General features: G+C 41.0%; 1 protein-coding gene across 1 annotated transcript; it reads left to right on the forward strand.

The window, feature by feature from the left end:
• Positions 1–9,870: 9,870 nt before the first annotated feature.
• her8.2 (hairy-related 8.2) lies at positions 9,871–11,518 on the forward strand. The gene is made up of 4 exons (XM_073818037.1): positions 9,871–9,989; positions 10,075–10,170; positions 10,289–10,367; positions 10,658–11,518. Exons 1-4 carry the CDS (start codon positions 9,924–9,926, stop codon positions 11,044–11,046), a joined length of 630 nt encoding a protein of 209 aa, XP_073674138.1. The 5' UTR covers positions 9,871–9,923; the 3' UTR covers positions 11,047–11,518.
• Positions 11,519–13,310: the final 1,792 nt, after the last annotated feature.

Here is a 13,310-nt window from a genome sequence, read left to right on the forward strand (position 1 = left end):
GAACAGAAAGCGCGGTCACCGCCGCGTCAGGAACAGAAAGCGCGGTCACCGCCGCGTCCGGAACAGAGAGCGCGGTCACCGCCGCGTCAGGAACAGAGAGCACGGTCACCGCCGCGTCCGGAACAGAGAGCGCGGTCACCGCCGCGTCCGGAACAGAGAGCGCGGTCACCGCCGCGCCGGGAACAGAAAGCGCGATCAGGGCCGTGTTGGGAACAGAGAGCACGGTCACCTCCGCGTCAGGAACAGAGAGCGCGGTCACCTCCGCGTCCGGAACAGAAAGCGCGGTCAGGGCCGCGTCAGGAACAGAGAGCGTGGTCACCGCCGCGTCGGGAACAGAAAGCGCGGTCAGGGCCGCGTCAGGAACAGAGAGCGCGGTCACCTCCACGTCAGGATCAGAGAGCGCAGTCACTTCCGCGTCAGGATCAGAGAGCGCGGTCACCTCCACGTCAGGATCAGAGAGCGCGGTCGCTTCCGCGTCAGGAACAGAAAGCGCGGTCAGGGCCGCGTCCGGAACAGAAAGCCCGGTCAGGGCCACGTCAGAAACAGAGAGCGCGGTCACCTCCGCGTCAGGATCAGAGAGCGCGGTCACCTCCGCGTCAGGAACAGAGAGCGCGGTCACCTCCGCGTCCGGAACAGAAAGCGCGGTCAGGGCCGCGTCCGGAACAGAGAGCGTGGTCACCTCCGCGTCAGGAACAGAGGGCGCGGTCACCGCCGCGTCCGGAACAGAGATAGCGGACACCGCCGCGTCAGGAACAGAGATAGCGGACACCGCCGCGTCAGGCACGGAGATAGCGGACACCGCCGCGTCAGGCACGGAGATAGCGTTCACTGCCGCGTCAGGAACCGAGATCGCGGACACCGCCGCGTCAGGAACCGAGATCGCGGACACCGCCGCGTCAGGCACGGAGATAGCGGACACCGCCGCGTCAGGCACGGAGATAGCGGCCACCGCCGCGTCAGGAACGGAGATAGCGGACACCGCCGCATCAGGCACAGAGACAGCGGACACCGCCGCGTCAGGAACGGAGATAGCGGACACCGCCGCGTCAGGCACGGAGACAGCGGACACCGCCGCGTCAGGCACAGAGATAGCGGACACCGCCGCGTCAGGAACAGAGGGCGTGGTCACCTGCGTGTCAGGAACGGAGTTAACGGACACCGCCGCGTCAGGAACAGAGGGCGTGGTCACCTGCGCGTCAGGAACGGAGTTAACGGACACCGCCGTCTCCCCACGGAAGAGCCTCTCCGCCCCCAACGCAAAGCAGGGACGCATCCGCGCAGTCTTGGCCCTACAAGCGTCCATCTCAGCCAGGCAGGCGTAGATAAATTCAAATCGAGCGGCCAACGCCACCTCAAAAGACATCCCCCCCGTCTCAGGAACAGAACGGGGGGACGCCGCCTCCTTGAAAAAAAAAATTCCTCCCCGCTGGACCCATCTGTGCTGGCTGCATTCTGTCACGGGTGAGAAGGAAGGATGTCTGGGTCCAAATGCAGGTAAGTAGAATTTAATAAATCAAAACACAAACAAGGCCAACACGGCACACACAACTTGAATATAAACTAAATAAACAGAACTGAAAACAAGGTCTAGGCAACAAGGTCCGGGAACACTGAAGACAGCAAACAGAGACAAGAAACAAACCATACGGAAGACAATGCAGCCAGAAAGAGCAGTGAGACATGAGAGTTCTTATAGACCAGATAATAGTGAGCAGGTGTGAGTGTAATCAGTGCTAATGACAAGACAGGAGTGAACAATCAGGGAAGTGCAGTGCAAGGGGAACAGCGACCTCAGGTGGCTGAGGGAAACCCCACAGCCCAGATCATGACATACACATGATGTAAACAATAAACATTATACATGATATAAGCAATTCTACACTAGAGGGGCAGTATACAAATAGGCCTACAAGTTTTTTTTTTTAATAAAAAATATTAAAGCGTCTACAAACTTTCACCGTTTTAATTGCTCTTTGTTTAATAAAAAATTGTACGGTATGAATTCAATGCTCCATTTCCTTCATAAAAGAAAAAAAGTATTATTATTATTATATTTTTGCAGAACTTATATAAATTTAGCATATAAAAAATATGATTTATCGTGTAGACTTGACTGTGCTTTTCTTTGTATTGACTGTAGGTATTAACCAAGCCTTTTTCCAAACAATATTGTCTGTCAATTGATTCTAATATGAACAAACATAAGGCTTGAAAATAAAAAATAAAGCTCTTGTAGAACTGTTGTGTCATGTTTATTCTTAAATCTTGAGACATTTTGCGAGATTTCTCATGTTTACATTCGGGAAACTGGTTGAAAATCTGTTGGTGTGTGGTGTGATGTCTGTGTCACATCGTGGCACACCACAAACTATAGGAGCAAAACAGTTAAATCTAGGATTTTTTCTCCTCATGTTTGTGGTCTCTCACATTTTAAAGATCTTATAAGATTTTATAAATATTTTAGTGTGTACCCAGCTTTAGGAGTGAACATGAACAATGAACATATGACATATTGGAGTTATATGACAATATGGAATTGATAAAACAATACAAACTTGATCATCAAGCTATTTTTTTTAACTGACCAAATAAGAAACTTACTTAAAATAACTTATTCCACTCTACAAATCAATGCTCTAACTGCAGAAATAAAAGCAGTAATTAAATTTTTTCGCTGAAAAATTGGAAAAATGCAGCAATGCACCGGTGATGACACAGTAAGCAGGGTCTTAAATATTGTTACACTAACCCCACCAAACAACAGTGGCCAAAAGTGATGTGTGGGGGGGTTTATTGACCTCGCATTGCACTTAAGCCATCAAAATAAGAAAAGGAAAAAAAAACTGATCAATGTTGCTCACTGTTTTCAATTGAACTAAATGTACTAAATTTTCAATTGAACTAAATGTCACTAAATGTAGTTGATGAGGTTATAATGGCAAGTTCACTGATCTATATAAATATAATTATAAATATATCAGTTGGAGATTGCTGAATAAAGTCTTAAAATGTGAGGAATTCACTACACTTATTACTAAATTGGCAACATTTCCATTGACTACAACATAGTCAGTTATTAATATTTTGTTAGACCTCTCTTGTTTTTGCCTGTGTTCATAATTTCTTTGTATGACAGAATGGCAAAAAATTATGGCCGCACAATTTGGCATGTTTCATTATTATTCATAATGAAACACTTGACCCCAAGCAAATTTGCAATATGCTTATAAAATCTGTAACACATTTTTTTTTTCTCTTAGCCACTACTATATGGCAGTTCATTGACTTTCAACTGACCATCAAACCATGCTGCAAAAACAAGCCACTTTTATGAAGATTGTGGGCTTTCTTGGAATTATTGGAGCTGTTGATGGAACTCATAGTCCAACTGTAAATGAGGAGACATACCAATAGAAAGGATTTCAAAATATCAATAATAATTTGTGATAAATTTGCACAATGCAAAGCATTTTTAAAACAAAATACATTAAAATATTAAGTGGTGTCTTAAATGATTTTATTTGGATCAAATGATTGGTGTTGTGCTGCTGTGACTTCACATGAGCAGGCTCACTATTGGCTGTTTCAGAGGTCAAGGGCAGCCATTTTGGGTTGACCTTATTGTAGTCCTTAGTTCACAACACTTTTTTCACTAATTTTTCCCTCAGTCAACACTTAAGAATCAGTCTAAGACTTCTAAGACTGAAAGTTGCCTTTAGCATCTTTATAAAATTCTCCTACTCTTAGAAAGTCCTACTTTTTACTAAGAATTTTTTGATACTTAAAGGAACCGTATGTAGGATTGTGGCCAAAACTGGTACTGCAATCACTTTAAAAATACTGTAGAAGGATGTATCCCCTCCCCCTCCCCCTGACTCGAGGATGCCAGCTAAGCTGCAGGATCCAGCAGGAACCTAGGCTGCTACAAGGAGCTTCCAATGGCAAATTTTTTTCTTCTGTTAATTATGTTTATGCTTCGCGAGAGTTGTTTTGCGAAGTAATTATGTATCGCAAAAATGTACTAATGGCGATTAGCGAAATACTTCGTAAAGATGTACTGTAATACTAGTCTGGCTAAAGCCAGACCACGTTATGACTTCGTCATGATTCGTGGTCTGGGAACCACATGTTCATTTTCTCGTATTTGAGGCGTGGTTTACGAATGCCCAGAGCCGTTTATTCGGCGCTACGAATGTCTATCAAATGCGCCTGTGCGTAGCTTATAGCCAATCGTTTCAATCATACCGGATGACGTATACAGAGTGATGGTTTAACGCCAAAAGTTGCTCTTTTTTCAAAATAAACTTGCGTTCTAAACTACTTAGAACACTATCTAAGGGGCCGTTCACATGTCGCGTCTTTTGCGCGCTAAAGTTCGTTATTTCAAATGTAGACGCACGGTATGTGCGCGCATAATGGAAGCGACGTGGTTGCGACGCGCTCGCGTTTTCCATGCGCAAGCTACAGAGCGGTTTGGAAAGGAGAAAGCGACGCGCCTAGCGTTTTCCACGTGTTTTTACGGCTGCATCGAATGATAACTTGCTGCCATGCTGGATCCATAGTTATAAACAAACTGCTTCGGTGAGTCGCATAGAAGGCGTCATCGTCTTGCTGCTCCCTCCCCGTTCTGTGATTGGTTCCCTATCTGAGGTGAAAATTTGGTCCATGGTTTCCATGCTACCTTCCAGCGTGAATAAAATCGCGCTGCGCGGAAGGCAGCATGGGGACACCCAGGCTACTGTAATACCACATTTCAGTCGGAACATAGATTGTTTTCATACCCTGCTAGTGGTGCGATATAAAGCTTTTTATGAACGCATTTAGCACGGGCGACTGTGGAAAATCCACTGTGTACGGAAGCAAAGTTAGCCAAACATAGATGAATCTTACCTGTCCAGGAGAAAATCAGCAACGATGGTGTCTGTCTTCAAATTCTTCTTTTTTCAGCCGTCTACATCTTTCAAAGGCATCTCCTATACAAATCCTTGTGTTATTTCGGACTTTGTCACGACGTATTTCGGATTCATAACGAGGCTTTTAGGTTTCGTAACGTTATACATGTTTTATCCGACACGTTCGTAACTGCAGCTGAGCTGGCAACCCGGAGGACGAAACTCTACTGACTTCGTGATTAGTAGGCTGGAGGGAGCCTCAGACCAAAACACAAAATGACAACAATAACTTCAGTTGTGGGCTACAACTCTCACTTTTAAATGACAATATCCTGGCCGGACCACTGTTGTCAGTGATATAAGTATTTGAAATTAACATGATTTCTTAATGTCTAGTGACATGTCAGGGCCATTTTATGATTAATAAATAAATTTCTTACATACAGTTCCTTTAATTCAAAGTTTAAGACTATTCTTAAGAGCATGAACTGAGAAGTTTAATACATACGGGCCCTGATAGCTTTAAGAACAAGCATGTTCCCAATACAACTAGATAGAACAGCCGTTTACCATTTCTCTTTGGCGCTGCCCCGCAGCAGAAATGATACCGCTTGCACCATGATCATTATTTCCCTGTCTATCACCACAAAGCTGCTTAAATCTGCTGTATACTGATATATAAATAAAAGCGACTTGACTTAGGTTAAAGCACAGCATGTTGCCCAGTGACAAAAGATAATAATGCACATTGCCAATATGATCGCATAAGCCTTGCATGGATAGCTGTAGCAGTATTTTGCCAATACCATGACAGCATTAAAAAGGAACTTAGCTTAGCTTTGTGATGACATACAGAGATGAATGGAGAGTGTTACATAGCCAGCTTTGATGTAGATGCTTGATCTCTTGATATCCTTCTTGATGCGGGGAGTGCAGATGCCAACATGTTTTTGGGTCAGTGACATTAGTATAATTCATGGAGTCCATGTCAATAATGCAGCGATGCAAGAAGCAGAGCTAACTGAAGTCACTTTAAAATTAGACGTGTGTTCAGGTTCACATATTTTGGATGTTCCTCTTGTTTAACACACCTGATTCAGATAACCAGCTCGTTAGAAGAGAGCTTCATGCCTGAACTGTGTTCCAATTGACATGGTCCCTCAACAGTGTTCTTTGCTCCCTACTCCCTGAGCACGGGAAATCCATTTTAGTTTACATCACTTAGGAACATTTATTCACAGATTTGCGCTTCATCACTGCATGCAGCATCTTCACACACCTGATTTGTGCCACCTCAGATTCAATTTTAATCACTCCGACCCTCTGAAGCGCATCGATTTTATAGGGGATGTAAACTGTATATTTTTTTTTTTTTAGGCTTGATTGTTTTTATGGGGTGCAGTCTAACATGTGTTAATGCTTTGTTTTTAAAAAAATTCATTTTTTTACATAATTTACCTGTATTCTACACTGCTCTGTCTCTTCTCCTATGAACACTCTGATGATTTCCTGGTTCCCTCAGAAATACAAAGTGGGCTCAGATTGGTTAGCTGGCCCAGTGTGTTATGATTCTAAACCACCTAGTGCATGTCCAGAAACGCCACGGCCCTCACCTCAGTGGCATGTGCTCCGAGGGTTGTATTGTAAACAATGGGGTTGTCAATACTGCTTATCAATTTGAGCCCAAATGAGACCCAGGGAATATTAGTGAAGAAGATCGTGTAGAACTTTCACTCTCACTTACTTTGATATCATACACCGATCAGTCTGCGCAGTGCTGCTTCAAGTCGGACACACCTATTGAGAGCTTAATGAACCACGTGACCACATGGTGGTGATGCTGGCGAGATCAAAAAAGCCTGTAGCAACTCAGTTTTTCAGTAGCTCTGGTTTTAACTGAGGTGCTACAACGAATTACACTACATTACACTACCAAAACGGTATTTATTGTTTGAATTTCATAATTAAACACAAAATTTGAAACATGAGAATTTGTTTCATATCACAAGCAGGTTTCTGGGCTGAGGATTCGGAAGGGACTTTAAACTGAAGACAGAGGAAGGGATGTGGATTTCTAGAGCTGTTAGAAGTCCATTTTCGTGTTTGGGGGGACACGAGAGGAAATGGTTGGTCGGAACCATTGGTTAGGCATGTGGAGGGTCCCGGCGAGATTAAAGCAATGTGAGGAATAAAATTAAACATTTGTCTTGTTGCCAATTGTTTTTCAGTTAATTGCTCACATTGCTTTAATCTCGCTTGTGATTTTTGAGAGTGTGCAGACTTTTTTTGAAGTATTTTACTTGTCATAGCTGACAATATCAATTGTCCTCCATGTGTTTTCTTATCTATTCACATTTGATCTCACAAGTCTCTGTGAGATCACGTGTCACTGTGAAATCGTTCCTACAATCAGCAATGTGCCCTGAACCCAAGGTGCTTCAGGTATTTTGTCTTTACCATGCTGCAATAAACTTCACTGAAATGTTCAGCATCCTCATAGAATAAACCCCCTGTTTGGCAAGAAATTTTTCAGTGGATGCACATATAATTTTTGCTATGTGAAAACTGTCATACATACCTAAATAGGTATGTCCTCGAGAAGAGACCCAGGTAGGGGGCCATCTAATCCCAAATGTATTTATTTATATTTTTTTACTTTTTGTGCTAGCTAAATTATAATATGTTTCTAATTTCCCTTATATTTCTGTTATAGTTTCTGTTTTTGACATAACTGACACAAAAACACGAAATGCTCTGGTTGGGTCATGGCAACATTTTATAAAAGTGGCGTGATAATAGGGCGTGTCGGTGACAAAACAAGCCAGTCAAAACTGTATTGACTGTAAATGTGTTGAAATTAATGAGAAGGTTGTTTTTTTCATTTACAATAAAACTATACACTTTGCATCTACAAAACAGTATTGTACAATTACGATAGAATATATTACGATTCAGTTTACAGCACTTTCTTAAGTTTAATAAAATTTTGTAGATGTTGAGTTAACAAATCTTGTTGTATTTCGTGTAGAAAAAGTGACTTAAACGCACCTGACGTCGTAATTACATAATTGCCAACTCGTGAAAAAAAGAACTTTCCAGGAGTACACATGACTTTCAGGAGCATCTAGAAATTATAAATGAATAGGCCACCTTTGTGTCTTTTCTAAGAGCTTTTGAGAAAAAAAAAAAAAAAACGCAATACACACGAGACAGTTATAGGTAACAGCTCGTTCACAAAATGTGGGTGCGAGATCTAATTTAGGGAGGTTGCTTTGTTTATACAGTGCGGATATAATGCTTGTAACAAAACCATGTGTGACGTGGATGTGTTTAGCATTCTAAAACATGACAAAAGTGCTGCTGCATTAACCTGTCTCTGTCAATGCACATTTGCTGCCGCACTTTCACTCAGTGGTGTAGTCTAGTTTTTTGCAGTGAGTATACTGTGATTTTTCCCTCCCAGCCCCATATTTACCCATCCAAGAGCAACACCCCATACGCCACCACACTCATTAATGCATACAGGATGCATCTATATGTAATTGAGAGCATTCTGAAACACTGCTTATGTGTTATCAACATTTTCATTTATTTTTAGCAACTTTTATGAGCTGTCAATTTTCAATGCACATTTAGGGGTGCAAGTTGGAACTATTATTAACAATAAATTCAGAGCTCGAAATTGACTTTTTTACTTGGTAGCACTGGTGCTCCCAACTTCAAAAAGTTAGGAGCACCAAAAAAATTTAGGAGCACCCAATTTCTTTTTAGTAATGTGCCAATCTTGATTCTTCATGGCCGATTCTTATTGCTGATGCTTTACAAGCAAATTGGCTGATTTTGAAAACCTCAGATCCAGGTCACAGCAGGCTACGGAAACCTTAATAGTTCATATGTCATTAATCTTCAAATAGAAGCAGCCAATTGGTCTACAGATCGCCGCTTCAAGTCGAACAATACGCCTCACAAGACAGACGTGGTTAATTTATGAATGGAAGTGTGAAAATTATGTCACAATATCATGTTGTTACGTATCCTCGCGCTTTTTAAATCCTTGACCTTTTCTAGTGGGTATACGGCGTGTACCTGCGTATCACGTAGACTACACTGCTTTCACTGAGAGAAAACAGAGTGCACACCTGCCGTACTGCACTGGGCACTTCCCAATTCGCTTGCCCCTCCTCTGCGCAAAGGGTCATTCTCATTAGCCGTGGATCAATGAGTGGTTTTGTCCGGTGGAGTTTCCCACGTCTGCGTGCTCTGCTGGCAGTCGCGTGGCTCTAGTCAAACAGATCAGAGATTAATTCACAGACATCTGCCCGTGGCCGAGAGCACACTGACATCTGCTCACATTCACTGCTGGAGGGTGAAGTGATGCAACTTATGAACCAGTTAGCTTACCTACTTCTCTTTTCTAAAATCTTCTTAAGACTTCTCTTAGACTCCTCGTTTCAAACATATATTAATTAAGATTGTTTCATATTTTGTCATTATATACAATTTAAGTAGTAGTTTTTTTTTAAATGGGCAAACCAAAAATTCTCTATCATTGGTTTTATGGGTTCTGCTTCTGTATACCATTGGGATTGGATTTGGTTTCGCTTAGGTCTATTAAGGACAGGGCGTGAATACGCATTTGGTCTCAGGTGGTTGACTGTAACAGAACACTCTAATGAGATCCTGGGAATTCTGAGGCACTTTGGAAAACCATCCTGGGTTTTCACGTGACACAAAACGTGTAGTTTCTGTGTGCGGAACGCCTCTAGGCTGGACATCTGTTGTTTGCTTTGAGTAGGCCTATGTGTGTGCGTGTTTGGGGGCTCATGCATTGAATAGAGGTGGTGACCTGTCATTTGTGAGTGATAGGAGCGAGCGTGTGGGAAAATATCTCAGGCAAAGAGCTTGTGCATTGAGATGCAAATGTCCCTCCTATAAATATGGAGCGTGCACAGCGCGGAGGGCCTTAGAAGCACCCAATACTCAGACAGGAGTGAGTGAAACTCAGTCTATACTGCTCAGAATCCACTGGAGATGACTGCTACCAACCTCCAGCAAAATGCAGGCCAAAGGCACATCAGCGCCAAAGAGGAGAGAAAGGTATTCTATAATATCAGTACAAAATGTTATTGTGCATGTTATGAAATATATAGACTTTTGTTTTTCTAACTATTGGTCTTTTTAGCTGCGGAAACCCCTCATTGAAAGAAAGAGAAGGGAAAGAATAAATCATTGTCTAGATCAGCTGAGAGAGACGGTAGTTGGAGCTTTTAGGCTTGATGTAAGTTTAAATGCTGTTTAAAATACACCTTTGTTACACAGTCTTTGTAACCTTCGTAACCTTTATAACACTTGACTCATCACAATTTTCTTTTTTCTTTTTTTAAATCATAAAACAGCAGTCTAAATTAGAGAAGGCTGATATCCTTGAGATGACGGTGAAACATTTGCAGAATATCCAGAGCAATAGACTTTCCAGTAAGTAAATTTCATTTTTCAAAGTGGGCTGTATACAAACTTTGCAATGACCATAGTTATTTAGATGTTTTTAGTCTCTATGTTTTCTTTTATTACATTGTAATTTAGTGAAATTTTCTAATTTAAATCAGAACTTTTCTGGAAAGGATGCCATATGTAACGTCTCAACTTTTTAGCAATATAGGTCACCAAAACAAAGCAACAACAATTTCACTAATTCACTCTTTTCATTGTTGATTTTTAATTATTAACTTTCTAAAAATACTTTTGTCGTATATGTTTCTACCTAGACCCTATTCTGGAGGCAGAGGCCCAACAGAGATACAGTACTGGGTATATTCAGTGCATGCAGGAAGTTCACAACCTTCTACTTTCCTGTGACTGGATAGACAAAACCTTGGGATCCCGTCTGCTCAACCACTTACTCAAATCTCTACCTCGAACAGCTAAGGATTGCCCTCAGCTACCCAAGAACCCGCAGAAAAATATTTCTTCTAACCATAGCGACTGCATTGGTTTCCATGCTGATGAGATGGAGAGTCCAAAAACCTGTCCCCCTTCTCCTGTCTTGTATGAGAGGGCCAGCAAGTCTCAAAATCAGTGTTCTTCTCCCATGAGAATGCCACACGATGTGGAGAGCCCACACCTCTCACTTCTAAAGATGTGGAGGCCCTGGTGAAATATCTGTGATTTGGCAGACACTATGACGTCTGCATATGTCTGTTTATGTAGTACATATAACTTACCCAGACAACTGTATATACTGCTTTGTATGAATGTCGCACAAGAATGTGTATGTGTGAATGAATTTAAGTATGCCGCCAGTCTGAGTGTGTGAATAGTATGCATTCACACACAATGCAGAGCTGTATACACCCAGTTTGTGCTGACTGTGGTAGACCCTCCTCTAATATGTATCTTATAGATATGTTTCACTGCACGTGTGTGTGAGGTGGATCAAGACCAGAATAGCTTCCATTTCAGACCCTCTCTACTTCCTCTTTGAAGTAAAAGCTACTGTAGCCTGCATTGTAGAAGGCCCCTAATAACAATTTTATTTATTTAATTAACACTAAATATTTAATGAAAGAATTTAGAAATCTTTTTAAATTAAACACATTCTTTAGCTACTAATACTGTCACATTTGATTTCTTATCACGTCTATGTACAGTTTTTTTTTTACATTTTTTAATAAAGAAATTGTTTGCAACTTGTACTAATTTATTTTTCTTTAATATTTGTCTTTAAGATTGCTACAGGTTCGATTTTTATATAAATTGGAATTTGCCCAACCTCAGAAACAGTGCTGATATCTTCCTGATATGTTAAAATAGCTTTGATAATTAATGATTCTCCAGATACTAACACAGTGCTCGTCAAATTAACGTAATAACAGCATCATATAACAACCCTCCTGGTTGTATATGTACAGTGCGTGCATAATTATTAGGCACATTAATATTCTGGTCATACATTTTTTTTCAAGCACATTTTACCAATTCCAAACCACATCAGTCTTAATAAACTACTATTAATTTAGTATTTAATCATTTCTAAGTAATATATAATTGTCAGTGAAGGCTGGATGTGAAAAACAACTTATATTCAGGTGTGCATAATTATGTTTTCTTTTACAAATAAAATGAGCCAAAAAAAAAAAAGATTTAACTCAAGACTTAAAAGTAAAAAAAATCTTAAATGCTCATGAGAAATATTCAAACATAAATTGCAAAGTTAGGGCATGACCACTGGACTGCAAAATGCTCAGTGGGTCAGCATGATCAGAAAAAAAACAGGTGGAGAAGAAGAATTCGGATTTAAGGTGAAGAACAGTGCCACCATTTTCCAAAACTGCAACCTACCCGTCTCCCAGAAGTGCAATGTGTCAGATTCTCAGAAACTTTGCTTGGGTAAAAATCCTAAAAAAATGACCCTCACTTAATAAGAATAACATGATGTTACATAACAAGTGTTGTGAAATACATGAAGACTGATTTTCTATAGGCTTTATAGACACATAAGTTGAGAGTGACTCTTTAAGGACCAGCACCACATCCTCTTGTAATACTCTTTTAAGAATTTATCTTCAAGAATCTGGCATTTTGCTGTCCAGTGGTCATGCCCTAACTTTATAATTTCTGTATTGCATTAGTTTTGAATATTTCTCATGAGCATTTGATATTTTTTGACTTTTCAGTCTGAGTAAAATTTCTTTTTTGGCTCATTTTATCTGTACTACTGTACAGGCGTAGTTTTCTTCATGCAAAATGTTATTTTGTTAATTATTATTATTATTATTATTATTATTATTATTATTATTATTATGACTGTTACTATTATTTTAGATTAAAACGTTACCAGGACATATTTTCGTAACAGTAATGAGTTGAATGTTGCCTATGTCTGTAGAGAGGCCCATCGGGCGCCAGTTGAACAGTTGGACACCTGTCGCTCTCCCACCCCCTCCCTCTCGTTGGTCTGTTCTATTCAACCCTGACTGCAGCGTGCAGCTGCCAACTGACGGCATTACCTTACACCCGCACGACCCCTCGACCTCTGTGAGCACAACTCAGTTTTGAAGAGATTTCTCACGATAGTACGAAACAGTTTAATCTTAAGTATTACGTTTATATATATATATATATATATATATATATATATATATATATATATATATATATATATATATATATATATATATACATACAGAAGACTTACGAGAGGAATAAAAGTGGAATGGAAGTATACCTACATATAAACAAAAATAATTACATTTGCCAGCTTCGCTTAAGTGTTGCGCTCCCTGAGACAGACACAAAAGCGCGCGCGGTGATTGGCTGGAGCGAGCGCAGACTACCGCACGCGAATGTTTCATTCATATGCAAATTAGCCACTATAAAACCCTCACTGCAGCCTCTCATCGATGAACTGCCAGTCCTGTT

This window comes from Garra rufa, chromosome 14 (genome assembly GCF_049309525.1).
Source record: "Garra rufa chromosome 14, GarRuf1.0, whole genome shotgun sequence".
Lineage (NCBI taxonomy): Eukaryota > Metazoa > Chordata > Actinopteri > Cypriniformes > Cyprinidae > Garra > Garra rufa.

Bases quoted from the DNA above. Each gene is read 5' to 3' on its own strand.
- her8.2 (XM_073818037.1), top strand. From the start codon at position 9,924: ATGACTGCTACCAACCTCCAGCAAAATGCAGGCCAAAGGCACATCAGC. The intron at 9,990-10,074 runs GTATTCTATAAT...TGGTCTTTTTAG, and splicing joins GCGCCAAAGAGGAGAGAAAG to CTGCGGAAACCCCTCATTGA. The intron at 10,171-10,288 runs GTAAGTTTAAAT...ATCATAAAACAG, and splicing joins TTGGAGCTTTTAGGCTTGAT to CAGTCTAAATTAGAGAAGGC.